This window comes from Mustela erminea, chromosome 2, assembly GCF_009829155.1.
Source record: "Mustela erminea isolate mMusErm1 chromosome 2, mMusErm1.Pri, whole genome shotgun sequence".
In the NCBI taxonomy this organism is placed as follows: domain Eukaryota; kingdom Metazoa; phylum Chordata; class Mammalia; order Carnivora; family Mustelidae; genus Mustela; species Mustela erminea.
Window position 1 is genome coordinate 103709570 of NC_045615.1, and position 26255 is coordinate 103735824.

Consider the following 26255-nt stretch of genomic DNA (forward strand, 5'->3'; position numbering starts at 1 on the left):
ATGAATGTTTGCTGATGGGCTGATTTCAGCCACACAATTATAATCCTTGCTCCCAATCTTGCTGCATGTTTTTGCCCATCACAGAGCATTCTCAGATCCAAGGTCTTGTCTGAGCATCCTTCTGGGCCCTGGAGATAAGCACTGTGCTCCTTCCATTACACAGGGTGGGAAAACTGAGTCCATGTCCAAGGTAATGGGCAACTCCCCTGGGCTCACAGGTGCCATGCAGCGAAGCAGGGCCACCCCCAGCCTAGCTGCCTCTCTGTCCACTCTGGGCCCACAGTGTGGTGCTGAGACACACGGGTGCCTTCCGAACAGCCAGGGAGCATCACAACAGCGGCAGTGGGGTCACCAGGTGCACAAAGAGAAGAGGAACATGGAAACTTAAGGGCTGACACCTGAGTGTCTCTGAAGGATGGAAGTGACTTGGCTGAGAAAAGTATTTTGACAACACTTGGAGGGGAAGGTGTTTGCTGAAATCTGCCTGCTGTCTGATTCCAGCTTCAGAAGGGAAAGCATGTTAGCAGGACATGAAGACGAGCCCCAGAGCCATCTGGAAGGCAGACAGTACAATGGGCAGTGGTGAGAGAGGAAAGAAGAGGGTGCTGAATGGTAGGGACCCTGTGCCTGGAGTCTTTTCCCCAAATCTTCAATATGCCTTTAAATGCTCCAGTGATGCGGGGCGTGTGCCCGCTGCTACGTTGTTTGAGGAAACCAAGGCAGGGGCTGAAGTTCACATTGGGGTGTTTATGATGTGAGACAGAGCAGCACACAAGGAAGCTAGTGCCCTCGACAGTCTGGAGCCCAGAAATGCTCAGGATTTCCAAGACATCCTGAAGACGGCCTGGACCTTCCCCATGCTGGAAAACTGGGGCTCCAGGCAATTCCTTCAGCTCTGGGGGAGCAGAGAGCCCCAGTAGACTCAGGGCTGCACAAAATTGGCCCCAACCACAGACACAATACAGAAAGCAACCCTTGCTTGGCTGGAACCCTTACAATTCTCTCAATTTAAAGGGAGTCGGTACTGCTGTCTAGAAGGGAGCTATGGGTAATTTCAAGATGTGCCTTCATGCCCTGGGAGTTAATGGTAGTTTCTGAGCTATGTTTTTTTGCCCCCTTTGACCCTTGGGTATTTTGTAGGAAGGCACTTGGCTGTCTGCTTGGCAACCAGCCCACGAGCAGGCTTTCCAGCCAGGGCGAAGGGAACTCCAAGAGACAATTACTCCAGAGAGACCAGGGGTGTGGGGGCGTGGCACTCAGAGGTCACTCATCCCATAAACATGTAAACAGAGCACCGTTGGAAGAAGGCTTGGTCTTCTAAGAGCAGAGGCAGGAAGAGGACCTCAGAGGGACTCCGTTTCCTCCTTCTGCCAAGTCTCTCTGCCAGCTTCAGGAGGCAGAGCCATCTTTCTAGTTGGCAGGGGTGAGCACAGGGCACTAGAGCCGCCCCTCCCCCTCTCTCCTGTCATCTCCAGGGTGACATATTAGCACGTGTGCCAAGAGTCCCCAGGCAAGAGTGGGCCTGGAAGAGGCTGGCCACCCCGGGGCATCCTTCCCAGGCACACGACTTCGTTTTTGGTGGATGCCGGTGGTGTGTCAGAGGCTGCAGACGTCCTCCCTTATCAAGAGCCTGCCCAGCACAAAACACAGCTTCCTCACAAAAGAGCGATCTCCACCTATGCCTGCCTTCTTCCTGGGCTGTCCTCCTTGTGTCTATTATTTCCATGCTTTTGTGATCACATGGTTTTATTTTATGTTCTGTGTCCTAAGGATGCCTTCATAATGCTACATAATTATTCAACAAGTGAACCAAGTGGGCAGATGGAATTTTCAGTTCTGAATACAGATACACAATTCCTTAACCACTCCCTGTTGTAAAAGCTGCCTATGTGGAGTTGAAGCCTGGCTCAAATATAGGAAATCGTAATATTGCGGAGGAAGTTTTCTGGGTTTTAATAAATTGCAACAACCAAGGGGTCAACTATGCTAATATACTTGTCTATATTGTATGTATATGCTGTGTGTTACAATTACAAAGACACACACACACACACACACACACAAGGCAGCACAAACATGGAGTTTGAAGCCCATTGCTGTTTCCAGCTGTGGGGCCCCAGTGAACTATTCAACCTCTGAATGCGGGTCCCTCCCCTGGGCTTCGGGTATCCTGAAGACTCCAGGAAAGCAGAGAATCTGGGAGGTCAGAGGCACTCCACAAGTTTTGGCAATAGGATGGTGCGTTGGAAAAAAAAAAAATCTCTAAAAGCTTCGTGCACAAAGACCTTTCGCCCAATTATTAATAGAAAAATAGAAACAACTGGAACACTTGGCAATTTTGAGAGTTCAAGTAAAAAAAAATGTTGGAACCATATTTAAAAGTAAGACAGAGTCATAGTTCAGCCTTCACTGATGTCCCTGCCTTAACGGAGTTTGCTGTGTGGCTGCAATAAATCAGCACAAATGAGGGGCTTGAAACAGCACCAAGTTGTTCCGTGTGTGGTCAGACATCTACAACGGGTCTCACAGGGCTACTGAGGTGTCACGGGACTGCGATCCTTTTGGAGGCTCCCAGGGAGACTCCACATGCTGGCCATTTCCAGCCTCAAGAGGTGCCCTGTCCTGCACCCAAAGGACACCCTCAGTCTCCCTCTGACTCTGACACCTGCTTCCATGGCCACAGGTCTTTCTTGGACCCTGTCCCTCCTCCCTGTTTCACTCACAAGGAGCTTTGTGATGACACAGGGTTCATCCAGACCATCCAAGACAACTCTCTCCACCTCAAGATCCTTGAGTTAGTTACATCAGTGAAGCCCCTTGGGCCATGTAAGGTGCCATGCGCAGGTTCTGAGGATTAGGATGTGGACATACTCGGGGGCACAGCCCCTTCATCCAGCCGGGGTCACTGAGGCCCTCTATAGATAAGAGGCACCATGATACTCCCTAAGGCATGAGGCATCATTAGAAATGTAGTGAGCTGCAGATGGCTGACTTTACCGGAAGGTGGTAGCCAGGCCTCACAGGGTGGGAGTGGGATAGCCACGGAAGGTTTAGGAGCGACAAATGAAGGCATGGCAGGGCTTGGCTGAGCAGGTTCTGTAGCTCATTTCCAGAGCTCAGTCAGCCTCCCCTTTAAGCATCATCGGCTGTCAGAACAGGGCCCTCTGGAAGGAGCCACAAGTTACCAGCCTTCCGAGCACCCAGAATGCCTCGGTCTGGTTGTCTGCCGGGTCCCAGCCAACAGTGCTTCTCACGCTTCTTGGTTACACTGCGGCAGAGCCCGCCACAGGTCCACTGCTGTTGTCATTCCTTCTCCCCTTTCCCCTCGGAGCAGCCCTGACTCTCCGAGAATAGGCGCATTAATGAACATTTCCCAAGCTCCTCGGAAGCTAAGAGAGGCCACAGGAGCACGTCCTGACCAAACAGACCGAGTATGCGAGCCTTCAAGGCTTCTCGAGTAGCCGGGCAAGTCATCCCTCCCTCTCACCCTCCTCCTCCTGGCTGGAATGCAGCTGTGACAGCAGCCACTTTGGACCATGAGGCCACCTTCTAAGGATGGCAGGTGGAGAGATTAAAAGGAATGAAGTCCCTGACACCATGGAGAATCGTTAGCAGTCACAGACAGCCTACCTTCAACATTTTCTTACGTAAGAGAGAAATAAACTTCTATTTTGCCTAGCACTTATTGCTCGCTCCTGATATAACTTTCCTCGTGGAGGGCATTTCATTAGCATGTCATTCACTCCGTCTCTTACTCACTCTTCTCCAAGAGGTGAGAAGGCACTGGGCTAATTGGTAAGTTGGGGAGAGCAATGGTGGTGCTCCTGTCTCATCTGGGGGTCTGTCTGGCTGGAGGAGCACGTATTCTCTCTTCTTCTGTGTTCTCAGTGTCTCAGGGCAGCCCTGTCCCAGAGCCCGTCAGTTCATGAATCCCATCTTAGGAGGCTCTCCTGGACAGCAGACCTAAAGCCAAGTGACCAAGGAGTCTTTGTCACTGAACGTGACATTTTATCCCATCTCTTCTATTCCTGCATCCATCTTTCCACTGTTGTCAAATGTGGGCCAGAAAGCAGGATGTTAATTTCTGGTGACCTCAAATACCACTCACAGAGACAGGACTTAAAAGTTTCCCTTCTGCTTAGGCTGTAGCGTCTGTCTCTTACAACCCAAACGGTCCTGCTCAGTGCCACTTTCCTGACCCCTGTGTCTGGAGCATTGCTCTAGCACACTGCCTAGGCTAATGTTTCATTTCTATCCATTAAATATCCTCTCCTTCTCATAATGGAAGTAAGGACACCTTACTCCTTTTCCCTATTTTTAAGCACTGGGGGCTTCTCCTCAACTGACAAGAGGGCCACCAATAAATGAGACCCAGCTGCAACTATGATCCGGAGGTGAGGCAGGGTAGGAAAGACTGCAAGAGGGCTGTGGTGTGCATAGGTTGCATCGATGACCCTGATTCACGACCTCCCTACGTGTGTGTCGTTTGCTCTATAACTGTGCACCCCCTCCCACTCTGTGCACTTGACCACACGAGTTACTCTGGCCAACAGGATCTTAGCTGACTTGAAGCTTGAAAAACCACTTGTGTTTCTCACTTCCTCTCTGGGACCTGTGTGCTCGCTGTGAGAATATGCCTGCACTAGCTTGCTGGAAGATCGGCATGTGGCACAGAGTCAAGGCCAGCCTAGATCAGCCAGTGGACCCCGAGGCATGCTGGAGAACTTCTGCTAAGACAAGATGCATTGCGAGGGCAAGGCCTATCAAGATGAACAGAGGTTCACCCACAGATTAGGGGATGATAAATACTATCATCCTAAGCCAATGAGTTTCAAGGTAGTTGGATAATTATTATGGCAGTAACTGACTGTCGCAGGGCCCCTGTCCCCCAAATTACCCACAGACCAGACAAGCTTACCTCTCATCACCAAACAAGGTACTCAGTTATAGAGTGTGTTTTGTTGATGCTCAGAGGTTCCAAAGCAAGACCATCAGTGTCCACATCCCAGGGCCACCACCTGCTAGCTTTGTGTCCTCGGTCAATTTAACCAGCCCTCAGTTCTTGTCTGTCTGTTTTACAGTGGGAATAATAATGTGATCTGCTTTCCACAGATGAGAGGCTTGAATGGTCTAATACATGTGAAGTGCTTAGAATGACAAAATTCTCAGGTGAGATGAGCTATTAATGAGTTTTCCCATCCCTCTTACCCTTGCCCTCGCCCCTTGGAGGGCTGGAATGCTGGTCTGATGCTCCCGCCTCGCTCCCCATCTCTGCCCATCACCAGGCAGAGTGCCCCGCACAGTAAATATCCAGCGTTTGCTGAACATCTGGTGTGAAACTCTACTTTATTGGCACAGATGCAAATTTCACAATTCTCTTTTAATCTAAGGCCAACTACATCTTTGTTCTTTGCGTAAAGCACACGTGTAATATTTATCATTTTTTATAACTGGACTTCTCCTTCACTCCCTACTGTGCTGTGACATAAAACCTTTTTCACTGTCAGGCATTTACGTGCACTGCCCATTCCGACTGTGCTTACTGATGCGTTTTTGAGAGGTTTTGCCAATGAAGCAGCAGGGATGGAACTGGAGGAACCTTCCACCGACCCATAACCTGTCTAGTTTGGGGGCTCAGATCCCCTCGGCTCTTTCTCAGCCATGTTGGTTTTGCTCCAGAGCCTCCCCCTTCTGACAATCAACCTCCTACTCTGCAGTCTGACTTCTGGATGGTTTGCCTCTTCATGGACACTAAGAGAATCTCCTAGAACACAACCCACCGATGTCCCTTTGTGCGTGAGTTGGGATGGGAGGAAACTCTCCTCTGGTTCCAGCCCTTCTCTAGAAGCTTGTGGCTCTCAGATGGGGGAGGGCTGTTAACCAGCGTCCCCTGGAGGGGGATAGGGCTCAAGTGCCAACCCCACTGCCATGCTCTTGAGAATTTCGTGACTCTGGGAAGTCTCCTGAAGAACCCCTGTAGTTACCAGCATATTTTTAAAGGCTTCCAGAAACCAAAAACTGAGAACCACGGCCTCAGTCAGCTTACATCAGCCCTGGATGCCTCAGTTCTTTTGCATAAACAGTAAAGGTAATGAAAATATTCTCTGATTCCATGTTTTTACAGGAATATTGTAAATGAGAAAATGGATCCCAACCATACACTGCTAGGCAAATAGAGGCAATTAATAATACCCCATTTGTTACTTCAGAAAGTACTTAGGTTGTTTGGATTTTAAAAAGCATTGCACAAATTGTATTAAAGACTATATAATTCTCAATTTTTTTTTTCTCAGAGTGGACATTAGTGAAATTGAGATCAGAAGATAGGATATGGATATGAAAATGGACAGAGTTCTCAGAATAATGACAGCAAATGCTATTACAAACCTCATATGTATCATCTAATCATTATATATAACAAGCCCAGAGGGAGGTTTCTATCATTTCCTCCTACAGATGAGGGTCCCAAGGCTCAGGAAGGTTAGAATAAGATCAGGCAGCAGAGCGGGGCATGTGAAGGCCACACAGGTTCACCCAGCCCCTCCTGCCTCCCGCGCAACGGGGCTGCTGTCTGCTGTCTCCTTCTATAAGAAGGATGCCTTGTTCATTCCATGTTGTCTATCTCTGGGCAAAACGGGTTGCCTTTTTGGGGCCCTGTAGGAATGCCTCTGATTCTGAATGCTTGGCATCTGACCCAGCATCTTGCCATTCAGATTTAAGGAAAGTGACCTAAGACCAGCCCCCACCCCCACTGTGGGTGTTGTGTTTCTCTCCCATAAAACGGGCGTGCTTTGTTCCCTTTGCAGGGATGTTGGCACCCAGCCCCGCGCCGGCAGGACATGGCTGCTCTTTCCATACTTGCACGTTTCTTCTCCTGTGAGTGTTAGGACAGCAGAACTGGGCAGTGAAGAAGTGAGAATATAAGGAGAGAGCCAAATAGACCTAAACCGCTAAGATAATAATTTGGTGTTGTCTTGTGCTTGGGACCACCTGAGCAGCGGCAATGGTGAGACACCACCTAGAAGTAAGCAGACCTGGGTCTTATCCTGCTCTGCCCTGGCTTTACCAAGCTCCCTGTGTGATCTGTGTCCTCACTGCAGACTGCTGGGAAGATAAAGCAACACAGAGTGTCCAGGGGCACCCAGCACAGCACCTGCAGAGAGGAATGGCACCAGGTCCCAGCATGTCCTGCAGTGCTGACTCTGTGAAGAGGCTGGAACAGTGTGGGAAATGCCATGGGCCCCTACCTTTCTCGGCTCCCGTCTGGTCATGCTTCTCAAAGAGCAGGTAGTGTGGGCTCTCAGGGAGAAAGGGCAGGCTCACCAGCTGGACCAAAGCCGGGACAACAATCACTCCAAACAGGTATGGCCAGGTGCTTTCCTGAAGGGAGAAACAGGAGGCCAGTGAATGGATGTGGCCTCCAGTCATCCTGCTGGGGCTGGGCCCCTGGAAAAAACAGTGTTGGCCCTCTGCAGAAGTCCCTCCCACACCGCTGTGATCCCTACCAACAGGCTGAGCAAGGGAACGGACACAGGGTTAGCCTCACATGTATGGCGTTCTCTGTGTACAAGGTAGGTCAGTTCTCATAACCACCTGTGAGGTGGCGACCTGGGAGGCTCAGGTGGGTCAAGGCCATGCAAGGATATCAGGGCTGGCTGATGCCATGACCCCTGGGGCATCATGGTGAGCCTCCCTAGTTGTGCAGCCTTGGAAACCGCGCTCGTGGCCCCTGGAAACCTGCGTCTCTTCACCCATGGGACGGGGATAGCCGCAGCCACTCCACAGGCTGTCCCGAGAGTGCAATCAGATAGAGCTTGGGCTGTGGGGCCTGGCACACAGTAGGTGCACGGAAAAAAAGACTGTTTTGTTGGTGCCAGCCCCCAGATGCCTCCAAGGCTCATGAGATACAGCCCGTTTTGGTCCTGTCGGAGGACATACAAGGACAGTGGCTGGAGCTTCCCTGATTTTTGCAGGCGGGTGTGGTGGGGCTGGGGTACAGCTGGCCCCTGAGGCAGGGAATTCTTCCGTGTCTGGGGCCGAGCAGGCAGGGCCCTACAGTCTGCACCGGAGGGGCATTTGGGCCACCACAAGCATCACCCGTCCCCTCAAGGGAGTTCGCGCGCAGCAGGTGCTCTTCCTATGCTGGTCAGAGCGGCATTCTTCTTGAACTGTTTATTTATTTATTTATTTTTAAACCTAGGTTTACAGAGGGAGCTCTCACGGGGTCTCCGCAAGAAGAGAAGGCCAACAGGAGGCAGTTCTGATGGGGAAAAGGCAAAACACTCAGTGCCAAATTCTTGGCATGTTCTATTTCCTCAAAAAGGAAAAGGAGGACTGCAAGGAGGCACCTTCAGAACTAAAGACTTCACACAATGAGCCACAGGGCTGCTGTACCAGGGGGAGGCTTGGGTAGCTTCAGGTCGGGTTCTGAGCACCCTCGGGGGCACAACGTCCCTCTAGGGTTCTCCCAGGTCTGGCTCCTTCAGGAGGCCCTTGAGGCCAGAGACCCCCGTAAGTTCCCAGTTGTCTGATCTTGGAGAGTCGAGCGGGGAGGGACCCCTGAAGCATGGAGCAGACCAACTGGCTCACAGAAGGGCAAAGACTAGGTCCTGATTTTCAAGGGACCTTTGGCCCTACTTCCTTTTCTTTGTAGAACAGTGATTTATATTCACCAAACTCCAAACACCAATGCCAGCTTGAGGTTTGGTGAGACACCAGGGGGAGGTGGAAGGCACACTAGCAGTTGCTGAGGGCCAGAGGGACTGGGGAGGGGAGAGTGATTGCCCCCAGGGATGGGCTTCTTTTTGGGGGGATGATGACAATATTTGGGATTAGTAAAGAGCCATGATCGTGCAACTTTGTGAATACACTAAAAACCACTTTAAGTGGTGAATTTTATGGGAGGTGAGTTATAGCTCCATTTTTTTTTTTTTTTTTTAAAGACTGGGGAAGAAAGAAGAGTGTCATGTGTGTAAGTGGGACATTCACTATGCCAACTCGGTGTGTGTGTCTTGTTGCTGATTTTGTTTTTTCCTTAGAGTTTACTTGCTGCGCCGGTAAGAGCAGAACAGAAAGCTGGGGCGGGGGCGGAAAGACAAGGGAATTAACCCAATTAAGCTCCTACTATGTGCCAGGCGTGGTGTGAGCTTGTCACACAGCTGTCTCATTTCACCTCCCGGCAGCTAGAGCTGTTGCTGCACGTTCCAGATGTGGAGACATAAGAGCCCAGGCTAGGGCCTGCTAGCCAGCCAGCAGCTGTGCAGAGGGGAATCACGCCAAGCTCCTCCCATAGCATCTTCACAGAGGGGCGCTTTCAGGGGTGAGATCCTGGGAGCTGCCAAAGGGGGAAAGGAGAGGAGCGGGAAGGACAGTGCAAGTAGGAACAGCCTGACCACTGAGGCCTGATCCTCCCAGGCTCACCGAGAAACCACCACTGTGGCAGGAGCGCAGGACAAGAGGGGACAGAGACATGGGAGCTGGGGTGGAGGCTGGTCAGGGGCAGCTTGGCTGCCATTCCATGACACTTGGACGTAACTCCAAGGACCACCAGGAGCTCGGGAAGGCTCTGCACACCTTCCTTGAATCTACAGTCCAGCAGAACTGGTCTGTCAGGGAGCACAGTGTGTGGATTTCTACTATTACCAACAAGCCAAGTCTGTGGTACAGCCTGTGATCTGTGATGTCATAAATCTTTCCTAAGGACATCACTCTGGTGGCTGTGGTCTGGACTCTGCCTCTGGAGAAAAGCAGATACACTGATCTCAGGGTGGGCCACTCCTAGCTTAGGATGCTAGTGGTTTGGACCGGGGAAAGAGAATGGCAGGAATGTCCAGAGGAGACCCTGGGGGACACTTGACTCAGGAGAAGCCAAGCTTAGCCAACAGTGGAGTTCATGCACTTGGTTGCTATAAAATCCCAAATCCCACAGCTGTCCGGATTTTAATCCTGCCTCAGTTGCCCATTCTCTGTGACCTTGGGCACCCTAAGTGCTTATGCTCAGTCTTCCTCTCTGTAAAATAGGGATAACAGGAATGCCTGTTCATAGGTCATCAGGAGTGTTCCATGAGTTAATGGATCTATCAAGGGTTCAGCAGGACCCTGCACACTGTAAGCATTCAACGAGACAGAGTGTGGTAAGAAGCCCATTACCTAGACTATCCCCTTGAATTTCCACACTTCTCTCTGAGGTACAGACCATTATCACACTCACATTTCAAAAGTACTCACTGCCCCACAGAGGGGTTACCCAGTTCACTGAGGCCCATTTTGGTCACGGAGCCGTGACTGAACATCAGGTCTTGAGAACCTGAGTTCTGATCCGTGGAGCCTGACCGCAGGTGCCTCAGCTACAGGGGAGGGGTCACAATGGCACCAGACGTGGGATCTGACTTTCTCCCATCGCCTCAGGCCGAAGAACCTTCAGTGGCTCTCAACAATGCTCCTGGGCATTTGGTCCCAGCACAGAGCCCAGGACTCAACATTCTGTACCACAGTTCCGACTGCTTGCCTCCTGAGGGCAGAGACCGTGCCTGGCACAGCATATCTGCGGGAGGAACAAGCAAGTGTGGGAAGGGGCTTTTGTACACACTGATCACCTTCACACAGAGCCCTTGGCAAACTGCCGAGGATAGCCTCTCACTCTCTTTTTCAGGAGCTGCTCACAGCAGAAGGCATGTTTTAAAGAACATGTATTACTCGCCTAACACAGGACCACGAGGTTCTATGGAAAGTCAATCTCAGATGAGTCTCCGTGATGCCGGATAAAGCTTCCTATGTTGGGTAAAGTATGAGGTCAGGGTTCTTAACCCTGCTTATTTTACTCAAAGGAGTAAAGAAAAATGGAGGAAGGAAAAGGAGGAAAGAAAAATGCATCATCTTGTTGGCCAGGATGATTTCCAACTCCCTTTCGGGTAAGATGAGTGGGTTGCACGATAATGCAATTATCTTGTTTCTGAATCTGCAAGGTTTCCTCTTTAAAATCGACTCCTGGGTCGCACTGCCCCCAAGCTGTCAATGACTTCAGGCCTTTCCATAAATACTATCCTCCGGGACTGTGATGAGACAGCTCAAAATCTTAAGTAGAGTTGGAACCACTGATCTTACCCTAAGTCAGGAAGTTAGGATAGACCTGGCCACAGGCCCTCTACCCGCAGACAAGCAGGACAGGGGAGGCGAGGCTGGTCAGCACTCAGACCACCAACGGGACAGGCTCCTGGGCCAGCAACTTGGTGCTGCTGGAGGCGAGAAGGGCAAGAATGAAGCCTGCCTCACAGAGCCAACGGGGGGACAAAATGAAGTATTTTTCTTTTTTATCACATTCAGGATCAGATTATAGTAATGGCTGAATGTTTGCCGAGTACTCGCGGGCCAAGTTCTGTACTCAGCGCCCCACAAACGCAACACATGTTACACACACACACCATTCGTGATGCCCTCAAAAAGTACAACACTGGTTTTTGTCTCCCACGTTCCTTTAATGTTTAGTTGGTAGGGATGCTCCTCTCTGCCCCATCACAGGGGCTTAATCTTAGGACACAGTCTCAGGCTCAGTTTCAAAACAATAATCAAAATAAACCTGACTGAATGGCAAATTTTCTGTTCCCCAGTCCAACCAAGCCTGCTTTGGGCTTGGAGCTGCGGCAAAAAGAATCCAGGGGGGTAGGGGGTGGGGGGATGGCTGCTTTTCATTACTCCTCTCTCCCCTCTGCAACTTCAGGCCCGTGTCCAACCCCTCCATCCCACCCCTTCTCCCCCTGGAGTTCCTCTGACTTGGGAGTTTGCAGCTCTTTTATTTTATTTTTTTAAGATTTTATTTATTTATTTGAGAGAGAGAGAGAGCAGGGGCGGGGAAAGGGAGAGTGAGCAGCAGACTCCCCACTGGGCAGTGGGCCTGGATCCCAGGACCTGGGGATCATGATCTGAGCTGAAGGCAGATGCTTAACTAACAGAGCCACCCAGGCACCCCTGAAACTCTTCTAAAGACTCATGTCCTCTGCAGCCCCGAGAAATCAAGGGGCAAGGCTACCGTGTGCTGTTGTTTAAGTCCCACGGGGTACTGCTACTGAAATCTAGCCCACTGTGATCTCCAAGCTGAGAGCCCACGGGGCAGGTTTATTAATTATGCTTTTCATTTTCTGTATTTTATGATGCTTTGGCATCCCGGTCCTTACTGATCCTGCAGAGACTGCCCTTCCCAGGGGTGGCTGAGTCTGGTCATTGGAAACAACCTGCCAAGAGCATGCTTTCCATAAGCAAATCAGCTAGAGCCCACACCTGCAGTGACCTCCTTTATCCAACTGTCACACATAAGCCAATATTTCTCCTGCCCTAAGTTCCCCAAAGGTCAGGTCCCAGACAGCTAGATGGCCCCTACAGCCCAGAGCGAGCCTGAAATCATTCAAACTATGCAGCCCTAAACTTGTTCAAGCTCGTCTCCCCTGCCTTGCCCATACCTGGTGCCAAAACCAAAATAAAGGCTCTAGGCCTTGCTCTCCCCTCCCTCCTTCCACTTCCTGAGGGACCCTGTGCTTGCTCCTGGGGCCCTGTGTGGAGTGGCTTCGGGCCTGCATTTGGGAACTGTGAACAATGAACTCTTCTTTCAAAAGCAGTGTCTCTTTAGTGCAGACCATACACCTGCTACTCTCCCCACACACACCTCAAAGCCCAAGGCCCAGTCCCTCATGCTCACCACCCCCTTCTGCATGGAAAGTTGCCGTGAGCACCTGACTAACCCAGTCTCACAAGCTTGGCCTGTATGATTAATCCAGTTCCCTTCCGTTCTTTCTGTGTGTATATTTAATACTAGAGATAAAATATTTTATTGAAAATGTCTAATACACCAAATTTTACAATAGAAAAGGCTGGGGACTTCATTCTCATTTTTGTCATTTGTTTAATAAATTTGGGGAAACAAAACAAAAAGCAGTGTCTCCATGTCTATCCCCTCAGCATACCTGATTAAAGGCAATCCCAGGCACATTTCAGAGGGGCTGGGCCATCCCGTCCACCACCCCCCCCCCCCACACACACTGGCAGGGCACCAGGAAGATTCTTGCTGTGGGCTCCCACTTCTCTCTAAGCCCCAGGCCAGCTCTGTTGGCTCTCCTCCAGATTCCTCAAGCACCTGGCGATGTGACCCAGCTCTCTTTCTGTTCATCTCCAGTGCTCCCACAGGGCCATGCCTCATCAATTTAGCCGCACATTGGAATCGCCTGGGGAGTTTTAAGAACTACTGATGCCCACTGTCTCCCCTACTTAGAAATCTTGGGTTCTCTGGCCTGGAAGCGTGGCCTGGGTGCCAGGCTGTTCGTGCTCCCCAGGGGGCTCCAGGGGCACTGAGAGCCCGGGACATCCCCTCCCCTTGCAGGGGATGATGGTGCAGAGTGCAGAACCAAGGAGCTCATCCCCCACTGCCAGGAGTACTGTTGGCCTTGGGACCACAGCTGGATCTCCCCAGAATGGACCATTGGAAGACGCTTTGTCCACCAAGCCTGCCCACCCCTCCCCAGGAGCAGGCTGGGGGCTCCAGAGGCTGGCTGGCTCCAGGGGCTGGCTGACGTGGGGACACAAAGGCCTGCCCCTCCTCCTCTGTCTGAAAGTGGGACAATCAGAGGGGCCCTCCGAGGTCCAGAGCTGGGCCAAGGTCTCTGCATGACTGAGGGCAGCTCACCTCCCTCCTCTGCTGAGGGTCACCTCCCTTACTCCCTGGCAGGTATGAGCTGAGCACACTTCCCAGTCAGCTTCCTGCTCACCGACCTCCATCTCAGGGTCTCTTTGCTGGGGAACCCGACCTAGGACACACCTGTGGACCCAAGCATCCCAATGTCCATGTACAGCTCTCTTCTTTGCCTGGGGCTCCTCTAATGCCAGGTGCTCGGTGGCAGTTCCACTGACAACTCTTGGTTCCACATCCAAGCACAGGGTCTCTGACCTCGCAAGCTACCCAGTCCTGACACTTGATCACCACCTGTCCAGAAACCCAGTTTGGAAACTTAATGTCTACATGCCTGCCATTGGCCCTCAGCCCTCCCACTGCCATCTGACTGGCCGTCTGCCCTGCCGTGGCCCCACTAGCTGTTTCTCAGTCTTTATCTCATGCATTCCCTCCCCTTCTCTTTTGCTAGCACTGGCCTTAGGGGACCCCCTTCCCACAGATCACCTGGATTCATGCAGCAGCATCTCGATTGTCCCCAAATCCTCCACATTCTATTCCATCCTTCATAGCCTGAGCGATCCTTTTGGAAGGTACCTGTGGTGTTCCAAGTTACTTCTCTAAGACATTTCAGGGGCTTCCCGTTGCCCTGGAGGTGGAGTCTAAATCTCTCAGCCAGGGGTATAAAGCCCTGTCTTATCAGAACCCTGCTAGGATGCCTGCCCTGATGCAGGCTGGACAGGGGTGCAGGCGCCTCCGCTCTGGTCCTGCCCATAGGATCTAAGAGCCTCCCTGACTCTACCTGCTGATGCCATGTCTTTGCACGGCCTGCTTCCTCTCTGGGGAATGCCTGCCCCCTACCCATAGCACCTACCTATCCTTCCATGTTTAACGTTCCCACCCATAGAGGACATCTCCACCAGGTACAGACTTCCAATAAAGCTCTCATTACTTCGTGTAGCGATGGATTTCCTTCTGGGTATGTCTCTCTGACTAGAGTGAGCTCCTCAGGGCCATCGCCCTGCCGTGTTCTTTCATGTGTCAGCCCAGCCCCTGGCACGTGGCAGGTGTCCAATTAAAGCTTGCTGACTGAGTGCAGGCTGGGTGAGATGAAGGGCACAGGCCAGCAGTGCTACTGCTGGAGACGGAACTGTGAAATAACACACACCCCTGCTTTTAAAGTACTTTAGTATTTTCAATGCTCTAACTTCCCAAATGGTATTCTATTAAAGGGCCAAATGCCATAAAAAATATTCCCCTCTGAGATACTATTACAATTTCCAGTTTATAGAAGAGAAAACCAAGGCCCATAGGGCACCTGGGTGGCTCAGAAGGTTAAGCATCTGTCTGCCTTCAGCTCGGTTTTAGTCTCGGGGTCCTGGGATCGAAACCTGCATCAGGCTCCATGCTCTGGAGTCCGACTCTGCCTCTGCTTCTCCTGCTGCTCGTGCTCTCTCTGGCTCTCAAATAAATAAAATCTTTAAAAAAAAATCAAGTCTAAAGATAAATATATATAGAAATAAGTAAAAGAGAAAACTGAGGCCCAGAAAGGTCAGGAAACTGATGCAAAGTCAGGTGGGAAACCGGGGCAGGGTGCAGCCGAATGAAAGCCTGGTTCTTCTGATTCCTACATGGGTCTCCTTCCAGGACATTATTCCTGACATCACACCATCACCTTCCCTCACAGTAGCTGTTGAATGAATAGAGAAGTTATATGCAGATAATATTGGGCTCACCCCAGTCCTGCTTCTCCAGAGAGAATCCTATACAGAACTCATCAGAGATCACTCCAGCTCAGCTCCGATGGCTCTGGCTATTACCAAAACGTCAGGGATTCCATCAAGGCAAGGAGCTAGGGCAGCCATTCCATAAGGAAAAACAGTGTGGAAATGTGTTCACCTGCAGAAGGGATGCTGGGGGAAATGTGTGAATGCCCCTCTCTTGTTGAGCTAGGTCTTCCAAGGGCATCAGTCTCAATCACAAAAGTGCATGGAATCCCTTGACCTTGCCATCCCTATAACCACCTTTCAGAGAGGGACCCTGATGGCCTCAGCTTTACAGAGCCCTGGAGGGGGGAATCTGTGCCCAGCTGTGTCTACACAGCCTTGCCGATGGGTCCATCTATCACTATCTCCACTCTAGGTCGTGCAGAAATCAATACCATCTGACCCTACAGAGCCCAATCCAGGCTACTATCGTTCAAATCACTGTAGCAAACGTATTGTTCTAGAATCACTATTCTTGTATGTATTCAGGTTCTGATTCTATTTCAACAGAACAATAATAGGGATCTCAAGAACATGGGCTCCTGCCCTTTCCTGTGTGAGAAATAATACTGACATTACCCTCCAAGGGCATAACACTCACCTCTCAGAAAGCTGCTGTGAGTTTTAGGTGTGAAGGAAGCACCCGAGTAGTGACCGATAATTGCTTTTTAAGACAGGCCAGATCCCTGCCCCCCTTCCTACAACATTTTCCTGCTTGTCAAAGGGTTTTGTTGTCCTATGCCTTGCTTAGTTTTTCAAGCAGTCGTATGGGATGGTAAGGTTAGAAGCTACTATTCCCATTGTACTGATAAGAATACTGAGGTGGAGAGAACAGTGGATCCTGCAGCAAGATCTTCCATAAAACCAAGATTGTCCCTTCTCCATGTAAGAGAGAGAAATCCACGCAGTTTTAAAAGGTTGTGGTCCTGTGGAGTACCTTTCTGAGCCAACCTACAGCAAGGGACTGGCACCCACTGCATTCAGATTTGCTGGGTGGTTGGTTCATACACAGTAACTCAGTTTTATCCTCTCAATACCCCTGCCTTCATCCGTATCTTACAGTTGAGGAAACTGAGGCACAGAGAAGTTAACTCATGCACACAGTCACACATGTTCGAAATGGCCAAGCGGGGACTAACCCCAGGTGGTATGGTACCCAGCACGACACTCTCAACCCCCACGCTAGCCTCATGAACAGAAGGGACTCCTCAGTTGCACTTTGCTTAGGTAGACCTGACTTCCCTGACTTTACATTTACAGAGATCGCCTTTCTCTTTCCTGCAGAATTAGGTAGGTAGCCCCATTTTCTTCTAAATAAAGCTCTCTGCACTTGAAGCCCATTATTAATCCCTTTGTCAGCCTTCTGTGTTCTAGCTGAGTCATCCTGGTTTCTGGGTCTCATTGTTCAGACTCTTCACACCATGCCTTTGTCTGCCACCTCCTCCACCTTCCCCACCGTGGGCCATCTACCATCAGATAGTGTCCTCCGAGTGGAACTCAAGAAAGGGAGACAAATACGGTTTGTTCTGAGGCTTTAAAAGCATAAGGACATCCATGTGAATGGCATTTTCCTATTGCTGACCTCAATTTAGGGCCTCTGTATGGTGTGAGGCATGATTTTTTAAAAAAAATTTTTTAAACATTTTATTTATTTATTTGCTAGAGATCACAAGTAGACAGAGAGGCAGGCAGAGAGAGAGAGGAAGGGAAGCTGGCTCCCCACTGAGCAGAGAGCCCAACGTGGGGCTTGATTCCAGGACCCTGAGATCATGACCTGAGCCGAAGGCAGAGGCTTTGACCCACTGAGCCACCCATGTGCCCCGTGAGGCATGAAAGGCCAAGGAGCAGCCCAGGTTACCAAGGGTTCTGTGATCTTGGATGCCAGTCTTTCCTTTCTGTAGCTCTGTTCAGCTTTGGACTTAGCTCCAAGTTCAAATTCTGGTTCTTCTCCTTACAAGTTATGGGGCTTTGAGCAAATGACTTCCTCTTTCTAGAATCACAGTTCTCTCAGCTAGAAAATGTGGACGGTGATGAACACTTATTTTTCAGGTTGTTCTGGGGGTGATAGAGATATCTTAAGCATGGGCCTGGTACACAGGTGGGAGCCAAGAGATAGTTCTTTTTCCCCTTTGCTGTGGTCTTGAGCCAGTGCAGGTGGCCCATCCTAATCGAAGAGTGGGCTGAGGTTAGACCCGCTGCCCTGAGCCTGACACGGAGTCTGGGTTGAGTATACGAAACTCACATTTCAGATCCACACAGGAAGTCTAGGAGCTGGTATGCTCCCAGCGGCCCCTACTGAAACTGAATTTCACCAGCCACTGCCCCTTCTCCTTGTTTGCTTTCTCCCCCCAGGGCCTCTGTCCAGCTAGCTGGTACTCCTACTCTGGACACAGACAGCCCTGGTGGCCCTCTGCTGAGCGCACTGAGGAGCATGGCACCCCTCTATCTAGGGCACTGTCTCCTCATCTGTGGGATGTAGGCTGCATCGAGTTAACCCCCACACACACCCGAATGCCCTTGGCTCTCAGCTCATGTAGGGTGTGAGCCCGGACTTCCAGAGTGCTGCTAGGATCTCCTTTCCTCAGCTCACTCACGTTGGCTTCATTCAGCCCGGGCGCATGTCCTGAAGGACGGGGCCAGGCGGAGGGCAGTAACAGCAGGAACAGAGGCGCAGGTGGCAAGGCCAATCTTCCCAGCCCCTTGGGTGCCTGTTGCACTCGAATGAGCAGAGGCTCCACTCTGTATTACTGTTTTTTATGAAAAAGGGTCTTTTCAGAGCCTCACTATTTCTCCTTATCTTTCAAATACCTTAAATGTTAGGAGACCAAACCCAAAGAAAGCACAGAGATTTCAAGCCAAGGGCTATTTTCTGGCACTGCTTCTTGTCACCAGCCCCTCAGCACAGGGGCGTCCCCACTCGCAGGCTGTGCGTCCCCACAAGCAGGCAGGTGGGTGGAGGGGTCTGAGAGAAAAGGCTGGTTGGACCAGCGAAGGTGGCCAGCCAGCACCAGCATAGCCTGCGTCTGGGAGTCTCAGGAGAAGCCACACCCTGTCGAGGAAAGAAACTACCAGAATAATAAGGCTAATACTGTTCAGGCCCGCACTCAAGGCGGTCCACGTGGCCAGCACTGCAGCCTCAGCTCCTTCCCTGGACCCTTCCCATCCCCAGGGGTTCCAGGCTCTCTCAGAGAGCTCCTGGTCTCTGACACCTCTGAGCCTTTGAGGGTGCAGTTCCCTTTGTCTGGAAGACCTTTGACTTCTTCTGACCTGCTTGGCAAATTCTTGCTTCATCCTTGCAGACCTCCCTGTGAGGCCTGCCCGGACACTTGCAGGCAGAATTAAAGGATCCCTTGATGGTGCTCCACTGGCACGGGCCTCTGTTACACCCCTTTTAATGTGGCAATGGGCTCATGTTGTCCCTGTGCCTATTTCTCTTGCTGGAGCCCAACGTGGCCGAGAAGCTGATTATATCAGAGATCACTGGCCGGCAGCACATTGACTGCACGTGAGAACACTTGCAGGGCTGGGGTCCAGGGCCTCAGTGTGGGGGCTGGAGGTCTCAGGCTGAGGGGTCTGGCTGCCCTGAGCAGCCACTGAATCCCCTATTCAAGTGGTGGGTCATTGATTGAGGACACCTGAATTCCTGTCCCAGCTCTGCTGCTCATTGGCAGAGAAACCCTGGGTAAGTTACTGAAATTCTCTGTGCCTCAGTTTCCTCATCTGCAAAATGGGTATGATGCCGATCAACTCACTCGGCAGGATTGTTGTAATGACATAGGTCAATATGTGCAAAGCGCCTGGAATGTGTCTGTCATGGAGTTGGTGCTATGCCCGATTTTGGTATAACTGACTGACTGACTGTCATTACTGCCCCTGGGCTGTCCTGTGTCTTTGAGCAAGTCATTCCCATGGTTCCCTCATCAGCCCAATCAGAAGATTGGCTAGGCCAGTTCTGTTGTTTCTTCTAGACATACCAGCTTCTAAATGAATACTTTGAGGAATGCCATGGCCTGATTTTTGATGCAATAGATCGCCTGCTGTTTTTGTATTTGTGTTTTGCTGATATCTAGAGTTGATTCTGTCTCTCTCCTCTCAGTATCTCCTTCCTCTCCAGCATTTCCCCCTGATCATGCTGCTGAGGCAGGCGTGGGGTCTCCCTTATTTGTTTCCCTTCTCTCAGAACTGCTGGCTTGCACTGACTGCTGCCCAATTTTAAAAACCAGTTTCATATATTTTGTCTGTTTCTTGATGGTTTAAAGTTGGAGGGTTAATCATGGATGGAAACAAAACTTTTTGTGGGTTTTTGGGAAGAAAAAGTTGGATTTTTAAAAAAGATTTTATTTATTTGAGAGAGAGAGAGAGCACAGGCACAAGCGGGGAGAGTGGCAGAGGGAGAGGGAAAAGCAGGCTCTCCACCGAGCAGAGGCTGGTGTGAGGCTCGAGCCCATGACCCCAGGATCTTGACCTGAGCTGAAGGTAGACACTTTACTGACTGAGTTACCCAGGTGCCCCAGAAGCAAAAGATTTGAAGCCATTTTTCTCACCATATCTGCCCCCTATCTATTTCTTTGACCTCTGTCTCATACCACCCTCCCCATTCACTCCAGTCCCCAGCTATGTTTTCTCTTCCTAATCCCTGCCTTTGCCATCCTTTGGCCTGGACCTCTTTCCCATTTTTCTAAGCCTGCTCCTTCCAACCAGTCACCTTCAATGCCACCTCTCAAAGAAGCCTTCCCTGACCATCTATTCCTTTTTATTTTTTTAATTTATTTCTTTTCAGCGTAACAGAATTGTTTATGCACCACACCCAATGCTCCATGCAATACATGCCCTCCTTAATACCCACCAACAACCTCCCCCAACCTCCCACCCCCCTCCCCTTCAAAACCCTCAGATTGTTTTTCAGTGTCCACAGTCTCTCATGGTTCATCTTCCCTTCCAATTTCCCTCAACTCCCTTCTCTCCATCTTCCCATGTCCTTCATGTTATTTGTTACGCTCTACAAATAAGTGAAACCATATGATAATTGACTCTCTCTGCTTGACTTATTTCACTCAGCATAATCTCTTCCAGTCCCATCCATGTTGCTACAAAAGTTGGGTATTCATCTTTTCTGATGGAGGCATAATATTCCATAGTGTATATGGACAACATCTTCCTTATTCATTTGCCCGTTGAAGGGCATCTTGGTTCTTTCCACAGTTTGGCGACAGTGGCCATTGCTGCTAAAAACATTGGGGTACAGATGGCCCTTCTTTTCACTACATCTGTATTTTGGGGGTAAATACCCAGTAGTGCAATTGCAGGGTCATAGGGAAGCTCTATTTTTAATTTCTTGAGGAATCTCCACACTGTTCTCCAAAGTGGCTGCACCAATTTGCATTCCCACCAACAGTGTAAGAGGGTTCCCCTTTCTCCACATCCTCTCCAACACACGTTGTTTCCTGTCTTGCTAATTTCTGACCATCTATTCCTGAGCTGGACTACTCCCACAGGTGTTCACTGTCTTGTCACTTTTTAAGATTTTATTTATTTATTTATTTTATTAGAGAAAGAGCACAAGTGGGGTAGGGGCAGAGGGAGAAAATCTCAAGCAGACTCAAAGCCGAGCGTGGAGCCTGATGTGAGGCTCAATCTCACAGCCCAGAGACTATGACCTGAGCTGAAACCAAGAGTCGGATGCTCAACCGACTGAGCCACTCAGGTGCTCCTCTATCTCGTCACTTTCTGAGTAGGACAGGGAGTAGCACCTTGGACGTGCCCAGGACTGCCAGTGAGTGGGTGATGTTGGAACCCATGTCCATGTAATTTCTATTTCTTTTTTAATGTTTCCTGTTGTGGTGGTAGCTGTGTTTTATCTGGTGGGGGGTGGGGTGGGGAGGACAGACTTGGGGTGACTCTATTTCCAACAGGAGCACATGGAGCTCTCTTTTGGTGAACTGTGCTTGGGCTACTGGATAACGCTCAGTCAAAACTTAGCCCTGGGGCACCTGGGTGGCTCAGTCCCTTGAGTCTGCCTTCAGCTCAGGTTGTGGTCCCAAGGTCCTGGGATCAAACTCCACGTCAGTCTCCTTGCTCAGCAGGGAGCCTGCTTCTCCCTCTCCCTCTGCCCCTCACTCATGCTCTCTCTCTCTCTCTCTCTCACTCTCTCAAATAAATAAAGTCTTAAAAAAACCAAACAAAACAGCTTCCAGAGGGTGTGCTGATCAGGAGTTAAACAGGAATCATCGACGAGTCAGACTAGCAGGATGAGAAAGCCCAGGCAGAATGTATGTTTCTGCTCTGGAGAAACATATTCATTTCTGATGGAAAGAAGGTTAACATTTTCCTAACTCCCAAATTTGTTCTTTTGTGATCCAGACTCTGAACCACTCAAGGCTTTCCAAGGAAAGAACAGGCAGGAACTGAAAGTCTAGGCATTGTTTGAGAGGAAAGAATAAGAGAAAACAGAGTGATCTGAGTCTTCAGAACTGAGAAAGAACACAAGAGTATAGTTTCTGTGATGAGCTGAAAACTGTCCTTCTTTTGCTTAAAGCTCTGTGGAAGTGGCAGAACTTCATGTAGGAGATGGCTATATGGACATCTAAGGAGACTGGCCCCCAAGAGTCACAGCTGCAGACAACATCAAGGGTCCTTCAGCCTGGCTGGCCAGAGAGAGGATATCTATCACTGGAAGAACCACCTGCTACCACAAGGACATCTGGACTGGGTAGGAGGCTGGGCAAGTGTAATCCGCTCAGCCAATTCCCTCCCAGACAGAAGGAGCCATGGAAGAAACACTAGGAGAAACAGCAGAGCATGTGTAGGCCTTAGGGTCCAAATATGACCCGGAGAAGGAAGCGAGTGCCCAAGGAAACCTTTCACAGGAGACTCTGTTTGGCCCCAGGGAGTGTGAACTTGGGTTGGACTGAGTGGGCCGTGGGAAAGTAAAGACACTTGGCTTCTTGCTTGTGTACCTGGGACGCAGTGTTCTAACCACTGGGGACAAGTGCTGGTCTTGCAATGCTCACTGGGAGAGGGTAGTAGGTAAAAGAAACAAGCTTGGATGGCAAAGCTTGCACGACTCCCGGTGTCACACACTGAGGCCATGAATTCCAACTACTTTCCTATTGCAGCTTTTACCAGAACAGCTCTCAGGGGTGATTTCTTTCAAATTACTGTTATTTCCAACACCAAGCTCTCTTGGACAGGGACCCAGGCTAACAGGGTGATACTCTCCCCTCAGTGCTCAAAGCATAGGAAGGAATTGTGATCAGCAAGGGCTGTTTGAGAGGCTCAGAGGTCAAGTTACATGTGAGAGGAATCTTATGGTTCCAACATTAGGACTTGAAGTCTGCCAGAAGCAGCATCTGCCTCATCTAATTATGGAAGTATGGTGTCTGGGTTGCGTTTCCCCAGGGCCCTAAGCCTACCAAGTCTCTCAGCCTCTACGAAACCGCACCGACTGGCACTGAAGACACAGAGCACGCCCGTCAGCCTGGAAAGCAAGCTCTACCTTCACCAGCCCCTGAGTGCCCTCCATCAAATTAAGCTAATAAAAGAGGCCACTTAACCTCCCCAATGAAATCCTTCTTCAGTCAGTCAACAAGATCGGTGATGTCCATCCACACCAGGCAGTGCAGGGAAAGAAAAGGCGAATCCGAAGCAGAGAGGCTTGGCCCCCGAAGGGATTGCAGTCAATATGAAGTCGGAGGGAAGCAGTAAGAAAGGGCATGTCCCGATGTTGCCCTATCAGACCAAAGGCCCAGAAAACACTTTTATGGGAATTCAGCAGAGCGAGGGAAAAGCTTTTGTTGGGAGCATCAGGCCAAGCTCAACTCATGTTTAGCTTGTTTCTATTTTCAGAAAGGTTGTTAAATTATATTCCTTTTCAGAGTTTGTAACTGCTGGAGCTGGGCCTATCTTAAAGGCTAAATGATGTGGATTGAAAGATGTAAGAGAAAATCAATGGTGCTAGGCAGAGGGGATGGCAGGAGGAATACAGGATGGTGGAAGAGCAGAAGACATTCAGGAAAGTGTGGACAGCTGAATGGTGCTAGAGGTTAGCTGCATTAGGCTTGGACCCTGGAATGGAATGTGGGGGTCTTGGAGGCCACACTGAGGAATTTGGGCTTCATTTGGTGGACACAGGATCCACCGTTCAGCCAGACAGCAACTATTACAGAATATAGTGATAAGTGCTTTACACACAGCATGTCTTTCAAAGATTACATTAACCCCACTGAGTATGCATTATTGTGCCCATTTTACAGATATAGAAACTGAGACTCAGAAAGCAGCAGGAACTTGTCCAAGTTGACAGCTAGAAAACAGCAGGGGTAGGAAATCTACAACTTTACATTCCAAGTCGGAGCATTCCACCATGCTCTGTGCCCTTCTGCGGAGGGGCTGGTGAGACTCCAGCAAAGCACAGCCAGAGGAAGGTGGTTGGGCAGGTGGGACTGAAATGACAAGAGCAAGGAGTGCTGGGGAGAATGTGCACATGGCCCCAGCTGACCTGTCCCCCTCACCTCTGTTGGCCTCCCTGGCAGTCTTATTGAGCCACTGTCAGGTTTTTAACGTGCCTAGCGCTCTCTCAGTCTTCTTGGTTTGGGTTTTTTGTATAGGCTGCTTGCTTGACCTGGGACAGTGTCCCCCTGGATCCTCCCCACTGGCTACCCAGTCATACCCTAAAGGTCAGGAAGGACACCACCTTCTCCAAAAGGTTTCCCTGGCCCTCCTCTACCGCACTGGGGCTGCTCCCCTGGTCTTCCCACCCTTGGAATTCCTACACAGGCCCCCACTGTCTGCAGTCCCTTCCATGTGCCCCGTGCAGGTGGGACTTCATAGCCCTCATCTTTAGGAGAGGGCCTGGTACATGATGCACACTCAGTAAATACCGGGTGATTTGACCAAAATGAGCTGATCAGAATTATATGGCTACAGGAGGTTACAGATTTGAGTTGTGTGCAGCAGCCCAGAGGAGGAGAGAGGAGGGCCTGAATTTGGGGGCTTCGGTGAGGGAAAGGGGAGAAAGGGAGAAAGAGGTTGAATAAGAGGGAGATTTAGAGGAAGATGGCAGGAGCAGCAGGGAGAGGGGAAAAGCCAGGTCAGGAAAGTGTTCCAGCAGAGGCATCTCTGGAGAAGAGCTATGACATGCTTCCCAGGAATCTGCCTCAGCCACTCCCTGGCTTCCTACTCCACTCAGCCCCAGAGGCCTGCCTCCCTGCACCAGCCATCCTGTCTAAAGCAGCCTCTATCACCACCCTCCCCTGGCTTCCCATTTTATTCTGCTTTATGTCATATATTCATTTGTCTTTGGTCTATGTCCTCTAATAAAATGCAAGGTTCATGAGGGCAGAGATCCTGGTTTGTTTTGTCCACTGCTGGATAGAGCATGGAACAGTGTCAGACATACAGTAGGCACTCAGCAAATGTCTCTCCAATGAATGAGTACACTAAGAGTTTGTCCAAATGATCCAAATGGAGACTCTGGGCTCCTATTGGTTGTAAACATTAGAGGGTGCCCAGTGACAAGCCAGATCTGGATCCAGTGTTCCTGAACACCCCAAACTTTGTACACTGCATCTTGGGCAGCAGCTCCCCAAAGGGAGGGAGCCCTGGGCTAAGAGTCCTGATTATGGAAGGGTGATACGAGCCAGGGCTCCTGGGCTGGCGTCCTGAGTGCTGACCAGAACTCCTACTAGTGTGTGGCCTTGGGCAAGTTCTCCAAACTCTACTGGGACCAGTTTTGCTCTTCTGCAAAATGGGTATAAATCATAGAAATCTCAGCTGATAGACTTGTTGTGTGTTGCGCAGATCACACTACACAATGCTGGTGGAGAATACACAGTTCCTGACCTGGGAAACCCTTCTGAGAAACAGGGGAGAAACTTCCACCCATTTATTCAGTGGCACCTGCTATGTGCCCCCTGGTTGGCAGGCACGTTTTCTGCTCACAGGATGACCGCTGACTCGCATACCCCTGTCTTCACAGACAGGAGATGAAGGACTGAACACAACACTGAGGGGTCTCACCCACTACAACAAATTAGCGATGCCTGCCCCTACCCAGGCTCGGATCATGTCCAAGACTACCAGCCAGATGGCTCCAGGCAAGGTTCCTGCTCTGAGTCTCCATGTTCTAGCCTGTCAAGCAGGGACAGCCGAGGTACTTCCCAGGTCCAGGGATATGGAAAGAGCCCATGTTTCACACAAGGTGCCCTTTGCATATTCTGGTGCCCGGTCTACCCTCTCCTCTCCCCCTCTGCTTGGTGAGGGATTTTCTACCCCCTGCAGGTTGCTCAGCCTCCCTGGGCCTCAGTCCTCTTGCCTGCACAGAGCCTCTAGCCCAGGGAGTATTTGGGAGAGAATGAGGGCACGTGGCAGCACCCAGATCAGGGCTCAGGAACTGTTAGGTGGCCTCTATATGGTGTTGTGGACAAAGCTGGGCCTGTCAGCCTGGGGCTGGGGGCACCGTCTTCCTTAGCAGCTGTGCAGCTCAGAGTCAGGCACTGCATGTCTCTGAGACTGGGGTCTGCGGACCCCACTGCCCTCCATGAGGACACTCTGCTGCACAAAGAGCCCTGGAGGCCGCAGATAATGTGGCCCCCTAGCACATGTGTGCAGGAATGAGTGGATCACAGAGCTTCCAATCCATCTTCTCGTCTTCCCAACATCCACTTGGAATGGAATGATGGCATAATGGCCAAACACCTGGAGGCAGGGAGGGTGCACCTTTGTTGTTCAGAAACATTTGTTGATAGGAACATGCTCCAACCAGACCAAACAGGTAGGAAGAGCTGCCCATGGACTGGGGGCATCTTGATATAAGAGCTTCTACTGAGCTGGGATCTGCC

The 26255-nt window shown here is 50.5% G+C and overlaps 1 protein-coding gene across 13 annotated transcripts in view; it reads right to left on the minus strand.

Moving 5' to 3' along the window:
- The window catches only part of SLC2A9 (solute carrier family 2 member 9), a 224030-nt gene that overhangs the window by 94028 nt on the left and 103747 nt on the right, over positions 1–26255 (minus strand). For all 13 annotated transcript variants that reach the window (XR_004283361.1, XM_032333832.1, XM_032333833.1 and 10 more), the window contains one exon: positions 7248–7380. Coding sequence is in view for 12 of the 13 variants with exons in the window: in XM_032333832.1 (XP_032189723.1) it covers positions 7248–7380 (133 nt within the window). In the remaining variant the exon portion in view is untranslated. The remainder of the gene's footprint in view (positions 1–7247; positions 7381–26255) is intronic.